The sequence below is a fragment of the Typopeltis vanoorti genome, chromosome 5 (genome assembly GCF_054136105.1).
Source record: "Typopeltis vanoorti isolate ZY-2024b chromosome 5, IOZ_Tvanoo_1.0, whole genome shotgun sequence".
Taxonomy (NCBI): Eukaryota; Metazoa; Arthropoda; class Arachnida; order Uropygi; family Thelyphonidae; genus Typopeltis; species Typopeltis vanoorti.
Genome location: NC_143553.1, coordinates 66,830,357 through 66,845,376, shown reverse-complemented (window position 1 = coordinate 66,845,376; position 15,020 = coordinate 66,830,357). Strand labels below are relative to the sequence as shown.

The window sequence follows — 15,020 nt, the reverse complement described above, 5'->3', positions numbered from 1 at the left end:
ATTCCCTAAGCCTGTCAAAAGGAGTATAATTAGTGGTTGTTTATTATTCAAGTGAAAATTTTTATTGAATGACAATAGACTTAAGAAAACAAAAAAGAGAAAGCAGCATAAATCTCACATAATTTTATTTTAAAATGTTGAAAATATGATAGAAACTTGAATTAAGTATGAAGCTATTCATGTTTAAACTACTAAGTGATATTTGCATTAAAATTAGTGAAGCTGATGTTATGGAAGAAGTCATTGAAATTTCATCAGTGTTTTCTTATGAATTTATATATATCAAATTTTTTTGTTTTATTTTTTATTGCAGCATAATCACCAATTACAAATATCATACTTTCCTTCCAATTTCTTGCTTTTTAGAACTATATTTTACATACAAGCTTCAGTGGAACATATAGGATCAAATTGACAGTTACTTGTTAGACTGTTATTGTTCTATTGAAACAGTTTTCAATTAGTCAACCAAACATTTATATTACATATTAATTTGCATCAATTAAAAAAATGTAGAAACAGCCAGTTCCATTTCTGAAAAAAAGCATATGATTAAATTGCATTGGTTTGAAACTGTTTAGGAATACATAATGTAAGGGATTCAGGGAACTCATGCATTTAATCATATCAACCTAGAGTTGTGGACATGCTTAATTAAACTGTGGTAGTTTGGAACTGTTTAGAGATACATAATATAAGAAATTCAGGAAACAGATACAAAATGTTGCTTCTAGAGTTGTTGGATATGAACTGCAGTGGTTTGGAACTGTTTAGCCAATACCTGATGTAAGGGATTCAGGGAACTGATAAGATTGGTTCTAAAGTTGTTGGATATGTACTGAATTGATTTGGAACTATTTAGGCATAAGTGATGTAAAGGATGCAACGTTTGCTCCCTAAAGGTGAGGAGGGTATATATGACTAAATAATTGAAAAGTACTTGTTGATGGAAATCTCTCTCTCTATGGTTTGGTTTATTTAACATTTAAAAATTTAAGACTCTCTCAATTTAGAGATCAAAGAACCAAATAGGAAATATAGTTTTCTTTCTACACTTAAAAGAGCTAAAGGATCATTGAGAAATGAAAAATAGAGCATTACATTTCCTATCTCATTTTGAAACCCAAGCATCAATTAAAAGCAAAGTGACAGATGCTGATTTCAGCATCTACACTTTTCTATTGATTTACATACAGTCCATTGTACTTTATTAAATTATTTATTAAATTAAATTATTATTTATAAATAAACAATGGTACTCAGATGCTTTCTGCCTGGCATCTGTTAAGGACCAACAAGTACAAATAGTTATCAGTCATTAAAATCAAAAGCATTAATAAATGAATATACAGGTTTTAAAGTAAAGCATTTACAAAGCAACTCATGCTGAAGATTATTCTTTTAAGCTCTCAGTCACTTGGAAAAGACACATTTGCCTGCTAGATTATAAAATAATAAATGGATATTTATAATTTATTTTAACAATTGTTGATGCCAAATTACTCTTTTCTTTGCATTCAGTATATGTTTCATTACATACATTTTCATTTAACTGATAATGTTTTTAAGTTATATGCTTAAGAAATATGACAATTTACAGAAAAATTCTGTTGCATCTTTATTGTAGAGAGCTGCGTGAAGGTATTCCAGTAGTAGATGGTAATAGTAATCGGATTGGTGAGTCAAAAGTTGCAGCAAAGTGGGCTATATTTCAAGTTGTTTTATCAAGAATTGGCATGGCTATGCCAGGAATGAGTAAGTTCATAAACATTTCTATTTGCCTATTTTAAAACTATTTACTTATTTTTACTTCCTTCACTGTTTATTTTTCATTAATTTTCTCTTTGTATTTTAAGAGCGATTTTTTTTTATGACTGATTTTAGTCATTTCATCTTATTTTACAACTCCCATAATTTATTTCTCTGCTAAGCTGTTTAATTAGTATTTCATTATCCAGTTCATTTAATTTTGAAACATCAAATATATGTTCATGTTCCTCAAACACTCATTGAGGGTGAGGGACCATTTTAGCTATTCATACCTATCGTATCTCTGCTTGAAAACACTCACTATGGTTTGCCTAATGGTAGAATGCTATCTCACTTGCTCCCTACTCATGTTAGAGGCTTAATGGAGTGAAGCAGCACTAAGAAAAAGGATTAAAAATGTTATTTAATTCTTCCAGTATTCCATCTCAGACATTGTCAGAGATTACAATATGAGACTTGTTATGTGTTACACATGTTTCACAAAACTAAGTGAAACATGCCTCTGTGGGCACTTGTTGGCAGCCTAGGATATAAACTGAGATCTCAAAGTATTAGTGTTTTCCATATTTTGGGAAGTTTTATGGAACCATATTTATTTAGATTAGGTTGATTTTTGAAAGAAGCTGCAGATTCCAAAAATAGTCTTTCTCTTCTAAATTTACTGCAATTTAGCATTATGGTCTTTTTCCAGTTGATTTTATAAACTGTTTCTAAAGCATGATCCTCAAGGCTCAATTGACCATAATTGTGACTGCAGATGTATTTTTTGCGTTCTTCCTAGCAGATGTTGACTGATCTTCCTGTCTGTCCATTGTAGGCCAACTTGCAGGAACAGGATACTTTATATACCTCCAGGCACCGAGAGAGAACCAAGTTGATCTTTAGTAGAACATATAAGGATAGCAAGCTTTTGGTGGGGACTTGAAATATAATCTCTGCATGGCTTTCTAGCTCCACTGAGATCTTGCTACTCTCATATCATCTCTCTCTCTCTCTCTCTCTCTCTCTCTCTCTCTCCTCTCTATGTGCCCTATATAAAGTGCCCTGTTTCACTTAGTTGTGTGTGTGTGTGTTACACGTCTCATTGTAATCCCTGACAATGTTTCAGTGACTGAGATGAAATATTAGTTGAATTAAATAACATTTTTAATCCTTGCTTGGTGCTGTTTCACTTCATTAAGCCTCTAACATGAGCTTTTCTCAGCACATAAGCCTTAACACATGGACTTGCTCCTTAGTCGCATCCTTAGCCATTTTCATTACCCTGAATTTTGCCTTCACCGGCCATAAGATTCAAAATCTCTTTGTATCAGTATTATTAAGTTTCCTTTACTAGCATGCATTCTTCTATCACATTTCCTCTCATCCATCTATTCCAAATTTTGAAGACCACATTACCTCAGTTTGTTCTCATATGCAGAAATCCATAGGCCAGTTATCCTTTTCAAGGTAGGAAAACCTAAGTAGACATAATTAAAATGTAAAAAAAAAAAAAAAAAATTAGAAGAGCTTCACTATAGTATCAGTAGGTAACACAGTAAGTTTCAAAAGTTAAAGAAAAACAACAACAACTAGGAAATGGTAGGAGATTGAAGAGTACTTTCGAAGTACTATTTCCCATAAGGAAGATAGCAAAGGCCATTAGGTCTATTTAGAGTTGGGACGATGTAATGTGTCACAACCTTTCTTTATATAGCCTCTTCATAAGGAATGTACTTTTATGCAGAATTGTTCTGCCTTTCTGTAGAACTAAAAGCCTTATTTAGGATCTTAATACATCATGCCTATACTTTATATTATATGGATAACTTACTACATCAGGAGTTACAATACATTAAGAACTTTTCTGATGAGTTTAGTGAGATATTTGTCAACAAAGCATTCAATAGTTAGAGGATTCCTGCCTCTTCTGCTCCAGAAGAAATTACTCACATTTTACTTCTTTATTGACATCAGAGGATTATCATGTTGCTAAAATGCTCAAGAAGCAGCTTAACATTCATGTAGCATTTCACCAGAAGATCTGCACTTTTTTTTTCTTCACCTAAATATAAGCTTACTCCATTAAACTTTCCAAACATCTTCTGAATTCCTTGCTTTTGTGGCCCATCTTGTTTTGGACAGTTTGGAAGTGCCTCTTCTATTTGTCATGAGGAGCATAAAATGTAAATCAAATATTGTGAACCTGAATTAGCTTGCAGAATAATCTGGCTTTATCATTTGCCTGTGGAATTTAGTCTCTTAAAGTCAGCCAGCAGGGATGTTGAATCAGATATGCTTATCACTTTCCTTAACTTAGCATCATCAGAAAAAATAAATAATCACCACTGTGCATTCCCATTAATATAACCTGGAGGATGACCAAGATATAGGTTGATTGATGCAGTTAGCAGTGCATTAGAAGACTAAATTATATCATCTGACAAATAACAGATTAATTTGGAAGATTTGTTGATAGGAAGTTAGTAATAATTTAAACTTAATTATGCAGATCATAGTATCCTACTGTGATCCAGGAGCTTCCTGATGAATTACCATCAGGTTTAGTTTGTGTACTCTCTGAAAGCTGGCCTGTAGAACTCTTTTGCTGCTTTATCCTTGAAGGTTGAAGTCCTGAATCTTTGCAGTGTTTTGCTTGAATCCCCCTCCCCCCCAAAAGGATAGATCTGGAGATCAAGTATAGCATCAGATACCTCAAGCCTCCACTAATCAAGGGGATGCTGTTCCACTGAGCAAAGAAAGTCACCTACCATTTAGATCTAGTTTATATTTCTTTCAACTAGGAAGGGTATCCCTTTACAGTGATCAATGCTCACTGAATGGACCAGAGCTCCTTTGGTGGAAACCACATACCACAAGAAGGCATGGGTAACAGTTGACCAGAAAAGCCTGATATGTACTTCACTGACCCATTAATACAATGTCATAAATTGTGCTGATGATATATGTAACAATCATTTAACAATTGTTTACTTTTACTTCATCTTCCTTTCTAGTAATAGACCTAATAGAGAATGGAGGGTGCTTAAGGGTCAAAGCTGTATAACTGAGAGGAGACCTCCACATAGCCTTTAAAGGAATGTGGAGAACCGACCAGGGCTTCTGACCTAATGTCCAATCCTCACCTTCTCGTGGTGCACCCTGTTGGGTATCTACTTGGATACCGAACGGACGAGGATGGGCTGGCAATTTGGGATTTAGCTGACCAAATTGTATTCTTATTGGTTAAACCAAAATATAGAATGATGGTACAACATGACAAAATTTCATGCCAGCTGGGGCGTCGCCAGGTTAAACAAGGCCCCCGTTGTTTTCACCAGGGAACCAGGGCGAACAGCGAAAAGTCAGCTACTGGAACAAATCTGAAAATAAACCCCAACTCAACATCACCAGAGTTAAAGATCGGTACTATCAACGTAAGAAGCCTGAATGGCAAAGAAATGGAGCTAGCTGAGGAATTAGATAAGTACCAGATCGACATAATAGGGGTGACTGAAACAAAAAAGACCAAAACTGGTGAGATCTTTCTGAGCAATAAATACAAAATGTTATATTCAGGCAATGACAATCAAGGAAAAGAAGGAGTAGCCGTAGTATTCAACACAAAATACGAGGCTAATCTTCTTGAATGGCAGTCAGTCTCAAGTAGAGTAATGTGGGCAAATATGAGAATGGGGAACTGGACAATGAGACTTATTTGTGCCTATGGTCCCACAGAAGGTTCTACTAAGGTAGAAGTGGAGGAATTTTTTGAGGCTTTAGAAAAAGCAACTGACACAATGAAAAATGAAAAGTTGGTCCTTGTTGGGGATCTAAATAGCAGAGTAGGAAATGATTGTGAGACATACAAAAATATTTTGGGAAAATTTGGAGAAAAGAGCAAAGCTAATAATAATGGCAAATATCTGTTGGATTTCTGCTCAGAACATGGACTGGTTATTGCTAACACCATGTTCCAACATAAAAATGTGCACAAATTCACATGGAGAGAAGAGGCTAGAAATAAGAAAAGTCTCATTGACTATGTTATTGTTGATAGTGATGTTTTCTCCCTGGTGCAGGACACCAGAGTGTACAGAGGATTTGAAATTGGAAGTGATCACTATTTAGTCTTGAGCAGGATAAAATTGAATTTCATATTGAAAAGAATAACACGTAAGAAAGTTTTAAAACTAATAAAAGTTGAGTAGCTCTCAGATGTGAACTGTAGACTAAAATACACAAAGATTATTGAAGAAAAAATGAAAGAGTTTGAGAACAGGAACCAAATCTTGGAGATTCAGTGGCAAGCCTTGAAGAAAACCCTGATTGACTCAGCCAGAGAGGCATGTGGTGAGGTTGTCTGCAAGGATAGAAAAATCAGAACTCCACGCTGTACATAAGAAGTTAAAGAGGCAGTGAAGGAAAAGAAAAAAGAGTATCAAAAGTTCCTGGCAAATAAGTCAGCTTGTGCTCTTAGAGAATATAGAGACAAATGCAAGAATGCTAAACACTGTGTAAAACTAGCTAAACAAAAGTCATGGGAGGACTTTGGCAAGAATATAGAAAATAAATATCAAGAAGGTGGCAAAATATTCTGGACGTTGTTGAAGAAGCTTAAGAATGGAGGAAAGAGTGCTATAAAAGGAATTAGAGATGATAAAGGTGACATGAAAACGGGAGAAAAAGATATCCTTGAAGTATGGAGTAATTACTTTGAAAAACTGCTAAATGAAACAACCAGTGATGACAGCACAGTGGTAAAAAACACTGACCAGGCATGCAGTCAGGAATACATATTGAAGTAGAAAAAGCCATCAAAGGCTTGAAATCTGGAAAAGCAGCAGGAGTAGATGATATTTGACCACAAATGCTGAAGTATGGTGGTATGAAAGTCTTACAGTGGCTGCACTGCATAGTTCAGAATGCCTGGACAGAGGGACGAATTCCCGATGATTGGAGTAGAGTAGAGCTCTCATAGTACCCATATATAAAAAGGGAAATAAAACTGCATGTGAGAATTACAGAGGTATTTCCCTACTGAGTGTTCCTGGCAAGATCTATACAAGTATACTTGAGAAACGGTTGAGAAGAATTGTGGAAGAAAAGCTTGGTGAAGAACAAGCTGGATTCAGGCCAAATAGAGGCTGTCAGGATCAGATCTTGACTTTACAACAAATAGTCGAGAAAGCATGGGAATATAACAAAGATCTGAATTTAAGTTTTGTCGATCTGGAAAAGGCATATGACAAAGTGCCAAGAGAGAAGCTATTCAATATGCTGCAGTTATATGGTGTCAATGGGACATTATATCAAGCAATACTTAGTCTTTATTTGAGTTGTAAGTCAGCAGTTAGAATTGAAGGAAGTACAGGAAGATGGTTTAATGTTAAATCTGGTGTGAGACAAGGATGTACGTTATCCCCTCTGTTATTCATTATCTATATGGATCACATTAAGTGATATATAATTCACTGAAATTGGCCAAGTAGAATCCTAATTTTGATTGCTGAAAATTGAACAGTGTTCACTGTAGTCACCAGTGAGCAAAGAACAAAGGATGTTGCCATCTTTAAAGTTGCTCAAGGGAAGAAAGGTGAGTCATGAAGTGCAACAGGTGCCTGAAGGATTTATCATCCAACAGAAATCATATAACCTGCAGGAAATGCCTTATGAATCTTCACTTTACATGCTCTGGAATTTCAGAAACAACAAGGCAACACAAATCCAATGCAAAATGAGAGGAATGGAAGTGCCTATACTGCAGAGAGAACAAAGAAACATCGCCGCCTACTGTGCAACCGATTACACCGGAGGCAGAATTAGACGATGAACTGAAGAGACAAAAAAAATACAGGTGTCTTATTATTTGAATTCCGTAAATTTATTACCAGAAAAAGGTTTAGAGAATATAAAAGCCAGCTTAGTAGATCTTGTCCAAGAACTCTTTGATAAACAGAATGAATAAATAACAAAAAAAATTAGCGAATATGAGGATTTTGTTAAATATAATAATTCAACAGCTGAAGAAGTTTTGCAAATGGTAAAAGACATTAAAATCAGCATTAACATACTAACTGACAGGCAACACAAATTGATTAAAGAGACATCTGAACTCCATCAAGAACTTAATTCCCTAAAACTACAATACGAACTTTTAAATCAACAACAACATAAAGAAGATCTTGTCATAAATGGTCTTCCTGAAACTGCATCCACAGAAAATCTCAGAGACATAGTTTTAAAGTTAGGCCATGCAATTGACATCCCCCTACAGCATGATGACATTCAGACCGTAAATCGGATTCCCAGCAAGAACAAGAAACAAGGCATGCCACGATCTGTACCAGTCATAGATCGTCTGACAAGTAAGTCCACATGAGACAATCTCATAAAAGCCAGCAGACAAAATAAAAACTGTTGCCAAGGTCTTAAACGAATCGCAAGACAACACACCAATCTTTCTATTTGAGTATTTAACAACATTCAATCAGAATCTGTTGTACCAAGCAACAAAAGCAAAAACAGAAAAAAAGTATCAATTTTTGTGGATCAGAGATGGCACGATATTCTTGAGAAAGTCACAAACTTCAAAGTTGATACAAATAAAAAGCTCGGAAGACATAGATAGGCTGCCAGAGTGAAACAAAAGACTCCTAGTTATTTCAAAAAGAAGACCTCAACACAACAAAAATGAACGTGAACCATAAGACAGATATAATAACACCAGAATACATCAGCAGTTGTACTTTTAACTTGCTCGATGCATGAAAACAACACACAGTACAAACGAGAGGACTTTCCATCCTGTATATTAACATCAGAAGCATCCGAAAACATTGGTTATTGTTACAGGCTTATCTGAGGAATTACACTGGTATTATTGATATATTGGTCCTAAAAGAAGTATCCGTAACTAATGACGAAGCAACTGCTTTCCAAATTTCAGGCTTCCAACAATACAGATCATGCCTCCAAACAAAAAGAAGGGTGGAATATTAATATTTATCGAACATAAATTAATAACAAAAGAAGCCGTTTATCTGTTTAAACATGCTGAAACTCTTTGCTTCGAAATCATTAATACCACTAATTTGCAGCATCCCATAATACTAAATGCTATTTACAGGCCACCAAACTTAAACGTGATAAAATTCTTGCACAAACTCAATTGCTGGCTTTCACGCCAAGAAATGTGCTCAAACGAATACTTAATGATAATTGGCGACATAAACATAAATATTGCAAACAAAAACCAGAACAACACTGCATACCTAGACACCAGCTATCCATGTATAATCTATACCAACAATGACATCATGTACTAGAGAAGAAGTATTCAGAAATACTATCACTGCTTCCTGCCTAGATCATATAAACATCCAAGCACCACCAAACAGTTACACTGCATCAGTCATAAAGTGCAAAGTAGGAGACCATTTACTTCATGGCTCTAAACCTGCACACTAAGACAATATCTATGAAAAGCAACACAAAACAATAATAGATGAAGAAATAGTCAACCACGAAATAAGAAAAACCGACTGGCTACACATGGCATCACCAGATTCAACAGATATCCTATACAACAACATTAAACTCACACTGGAGGAAATATATAAGAAAGCTGCAAAGAAAGTCAGAATTCGTTCAAGAACAACCCAAAATCCTTGGATAACATAAAACTTAATCCTAGAGATGCACAGAAAGGCTGCTCTCTGGAAACAATAAAGCGATATCCAAATAACGTAAACAGCTTTAAAAACCAAATATAAGATAACAAGGAATTGCCTTACAACACAAATAAAAAATGCAAAAAAAAACTACTACAGAGACAAGCTTACCTTTGCACAAAACAACATGAAATAAACCTAGCATCTGATCAGTGAGATGCTAGATTGTGCTCCCAATTCCACCGCCTCTGAAACCATAAAGCACAGCTTCATGAAAGATGCAAAATCTATCCAACAACTAGCAGATGACTTTAACCAATACTTTGCAGACTCCATTCAAGAACTGCACAGAAATATTCCTCCACTCACAAAATGTGATCCTCCACTTGTACCACAATCAAAACAGATATTATGGTTCCCAACCATAAAAGAAGCAGAACTTCTCTCTATAATACAGAGAGAAGCAGAAGAATTCCTAGGCCTTTGTTTGTGAAGCAAACAAAGGCCCAGGAATTGATGATATAAGACCTAAGGATATCAAGCAAATAGCTTAGGCCCTATCCTACGAAAATTAATAAATAAAATATTTAAAACTGGACAGATACCAAGTGTTAAAGACTGCAATAATCACACCTGTATACAAACATAGAAAAAGAAATTTAATCAGCAATTACAGAACCATAGCAACACTACCAATTATCAATCAAATTATGGAACGGATCATACCAAAGAAACTCACAGCATATACAGAGAACTTTTATATTATCCTCAAAACACAATACAGTTTCAGAAAAATAAGGGAAGAACATCTCTCTTGGAAGACTTTACAGATGTAATTAATACTGCTTTAGATAAAAAAGAAAATTTGCCATCGTAGTCTTTATCGATTTAACTAAAGCATTTGACACACTCACACATCAAACCTTATTAGAAAAACTGAGACATGTTCAAATAGATGGGCCTCTGCACAGGTGGTTTACAAACTATCTTCAAAATAGAAAGCATATCACACGTATGTCAAACTGAAGTAGAGAGCTACCAGTTACCTGTGCAGTGCCACAGGGAGCTGTACTCTCCCCAACTCTATTCAACATTTATATGCACGATATTAATCAGTTACCTCTCAAAGGAAATATCTTCCAATAATCAAATGATACAGCTATAATATCCACCAGCTATGCAAGAATAGCCCAAACAAATATACAGCATGACATAAATCTGCTCATAGACTGGCTCACCAAAAACTCCATACACCTGAACTCAGATAAGACAAAATTAATGATATTCAGAAATCCACTGACCTGACCAGTTGATAACCATCCAACATCTACTCTCCAACATAGAAAACACACAGAACAGTAAAACCTCTACAATCACTCAGGTTGAAATGATACGATACCTTGAAATTTACTTCGATGCAGATATGAACTGGAATAGCCACATAAACCATTTATAAAACACTCTCCAAACAATAACTGGCAAACTCTACAGATTAAAAGACAGTTCCCGCATGCCTAAAAACACTGATATACAAAGCACTATGCCACTATATACTGAGATATGCTATAACAATGTATGCTTTCTGTGCATCCTACAAACTAAATAGATTAATGTTGTTACAGTACAAAATGATAAAACTGATCTTTTGGGAACAAAGAGACTATATCGACTTTATACACTGCAATGTCAGAACACAAAATACTGACAGCAAAATATTTATGTCATTATGCAGCTTTGCTAAAACATTACTTCGATGCCAACTACAGGACAGTTAGAAATACATATCGTATAACAAGACCTCAGACAAATAATTATATCACATATAAATACAATAATCTCTACGGAAAGGCCACACGAAGCTTCTACATCCCAGACATGTAAAATAAATTACCTTTTGAATACAGGAACCTTACAAACTACAATAGCCTGAAAAGAGCCTTAAAGACAAACTGTGAACAAGAAACACACTCCCTGCGCACCTTACAAACTTAATGAAACACAATATATTAGTTCAGGCTTTCCAGTTCAGTGATGCATCAAGACATTCCAAATTATCGTGTAAGTGTGTGTGTGTGTGAGTGCATGTGTGAATTTCTCAACCTGCAGCTGTAATAGAAATCAGACCTATCAAACATCATCCTACTTCCCAACACAGCAAACAAATCAATAAATAATAAAACCGGTGTAATCCTCAGATAAGCTTAATTAAGCTTCGAGGATGAAAGCTGAGAAATTACATCTCAACCAAGATCAACAAAAAAAAAAAAGAAAAGAAATATATATATCCATATACAGGTATCCCTTACTTAACATGGGATTTTACTTAACGCGCCTTTAAATTCATCAAAATTCCATCAAATACGACATCATCGCTACAACCCATGGACATGGGTGTCGTTGCATCTTTCAAAGCCTATTTTCTTAAAAAGACATTCTCAAAGGCAGTAGAAACAACAACGGGAGATAATGCGATTACTGTCCAAGAATTTTAGAAAAATTTTAACATTAAAAACATGCAATTCAAAACATTCATGACTTGTGGGAGCAAGTGTCTTCTAGCTGCATGAGAGCTGTTTAGAAAAATCTTTTCAGAATGCGTTAATGACTTATGTGGTTGAAGAAATTGTTGCAGTTGGTGAAGACTTTGGTTTTGATGCTATTGATGCAGAAGATGTTAAAGAATTATTGGATTCAAACTCAAAAGATTTCAGTGACAAAGATCTTTTTGATATTGAACAACAAGCATATGAAGACAAAGAACAAATGGAATGTGAAGATGAGGTTCCAAAGGAGATAACAATCAAAGAAAACTAGATGGAATATTTCGCAGTTTAGAATCGCCTAAGCAGCAAGCAAGTAATGAATATGGATCCAGATGTTAATCGAAAAATGCTTGTTTGCCGAGGTCTAGAGAGTCATTTTGCTTGTTATCGTAGAATTTATACTGATAAGGAAAAAAACAAACTGTTCAAACGACTCTTTATAACTTTTTTTGATAAAAAATATTGCAGTAACTAATGTAGGTTCAAGCATTTATTAAACATTTACTTTGCATTCATTTTTTATCTTTCCTAAAAGGGTACCATATAAAACGAATTATTAATACAGTAATGGATCATGGATGAATTGTAATTTTTACCATTGATTATTATATCTGATTAACGCGATTTTGATATACACGGTAACATCGAGGGATTAATTAATCGTGTTAATCAAGGGATACCTGTATTACATTTAAGTGCAGTTATTTGCAGCGCTTGAATACATGAAATGAAAATTGTAAATATATATATTATCTCATTGTTAAATGTATAAATGCTGTAAAAAAAAAAAAAAAAAAAAAAAAAAAGCAATATTATTCAACCGCAGAAACAATAAATTACCAACTACAGTAACTATTATTAATACATTATACAGAAAAAAAAATGAAACTCTGTACGAATTTTGTTGTTACAAAAAAACAAACAAAAAAAAAACAAACCTGTTGTAAATATGTAATCATATGTGTTGTAAATATGTAATCACAATATGTAATCATAATTTTAATAATAAAAAAGGATCGAATTTATAAAAAAATGTTATCAAATATACGTAATGTATGTATCATATGTAATGAAATGTATGTACGTATCATGTAAGTATCACATATAATTTAAATATGTAATCATAATTTTAATGAAAAAAAAAAAATTATTGTATGTATGTAGGCAATTTATCTGAGAAATAAAATCTTAAAAAAAAAAAAAAAATGCACCCTCCATGGAATCAACAGACTCTTTGTGGAAGGTTTATTCAAATGACAACATATTTATCATATAGAATTTTAAAATTCTTAACTCTCCTTGCATTAACAACACCATCTGGTAATGTGTTCCTTCTCCATGTAAAAATCTACTCATACCCTTCTTCACCACACTTTTACATAACTTTCAGGAATGACCGCTGGTTCTTCCTCTCTCACCTTCTACTCTTTTTATAATCCCCTCTGGATTAATCTCATCAAATCCTCTCACTAACTTAAATGTCTCCATCATATCACTTTTCTTCCTCCTATCCACCAAACTCTGCAGTTTTTCCACATTTCTTCACCCTCTCTCTCCAAAGTCCTGACATTGTCTTAGTCACTCACCTCTAGGCCCTGTCCGATGTGTCCACATCACATTGAAAACCAGGTGACCAGTGTGCCTTGTACAGTGGCACAACCACTTCCTTATCCTTACATGTTAGAATACTTATCATAGCAGCACTATGATGTCTAGCCTTTGCAACACTAGCAATATGCTCTTTAAACTTCAGTCTACTGTCAACCATCACTCCCAAATCTCTAATCTCATCCCTTCCTGCAGTACAGCACCATCAATATAGTACACAATCTTATATTTCTCACTCCAAAATACAGCACCTTGCACTTATTGATATTAAAACTACAACCCCACTCTTTTGTCCAAGTAAAAATTCTATTCAAATCTTCCTAAAGGGAATTAACATCATCAGCGCTACTTATAATTCTTCCCAACTTTGCATCATCAGCAAATAATAATAAAGATTCCCAGTCAGTCCACATAATGTTGTTTACAAGCAAAAGATAAAGTGCTCATTCAATAATTCCACTATATCCTTTGCAGCTTTTAGTCTGTTGTGATGACTATCCACCAGTGTTAATCTGCCATAATTATTCTTCCTCTTGCTTGCCATGTAGTGGACAAATTCCCTTGAGTTAACCTTGGCATGACCAGCCAATCTCCTCTCATACTGCAACTTTTCTTTCTTTACCATGCTCATCTTTCTAGCCTGCACTTTATACTCTTAATGGATCTGATCACCACCAACTGTCTTGTACCTCCTCCATAACATTTTCTTTTCCAGCACAGCTTGCTTGATTTCACTGTTCATCCATTTCACTCCTTGGTATGCAGTCATACATTGCTTTTGTAAGATACTGCCGTGGGAGATTCCATGCATTGTCAACATCTTTTTTCCGCTCAGCTCATCTAGTCAACAAAATGATGCTAAGTGACTACAGAGCTTCCTATAATCACCTGCTTTATACTTCCACATGTATCCATTTTTTGGCAGTGACCTTTTTTTGTTTCATCACTTCGCAGACAAGTACCTTATGATCACTCTTACCAACTGGTGGCAGTGTGAACACTTTGTTAACAACTACATCTTGTGAAGTTAACACCATATTCAAAACATTAAAGCCTCTATTTGCTTCAATCACGTGCTGTTTGAGATACTTATCTCTCAGAAATTCTACAAACTCGCTCTTTGTTCCCACACATTATCTCCTGCTTCCAATCTATATTCCTGTAATTAAAGTCTCCTATCAGAATCACCTTCTTTTTACACATGCCCAACTAATTTGCCTAAACATTTCACAATCAGTATTCTCTGTATTCCCTGGCCTATAACAGCATCCTATCAGATATACTAACCTTTTTAATTCAACCATGCACCACATAGATTCAAAATCTGTGCATGCACTACCAACTTCCACACTTTGCAGACACAATTCCTCTGCAATTATTAACAGTACTCCCCCTCCTCTTTTCACATTTCTATCCTTCTGAAAAATTATATATTCTTCTAATTCTA

At 34.7% G+C, this 15,020-nt stretch overlaps 1 protein-coding gene across 4 annotated transcripts in view; it reads left to right on the top strand.

The window, feature by feature from the left end:
* The window catches only part of Sfxn1-3 (Sideroflexin-1-3), a 260,013-nt gene that overhangs the window by 164,949 nt on the left and 80,044 nt on the right, over nucleotides 1-15,020 (top strand). For all 4 annotated transcript variants that reach the window (XM_090392487.1, XM_090392486.1, XM_090392488.1 and 1 more), the window contains exon 7: nucleotides 1,628-1,755. In XM_090392487.1, the coding sequence (XP_090248613.1) occupies nucleotides 1,628-1,755 (128 nt within the window). The remainder of the gene's footprint in view (nucleotides 1-1,627; nucleotides 1,756-15,020) is intronic.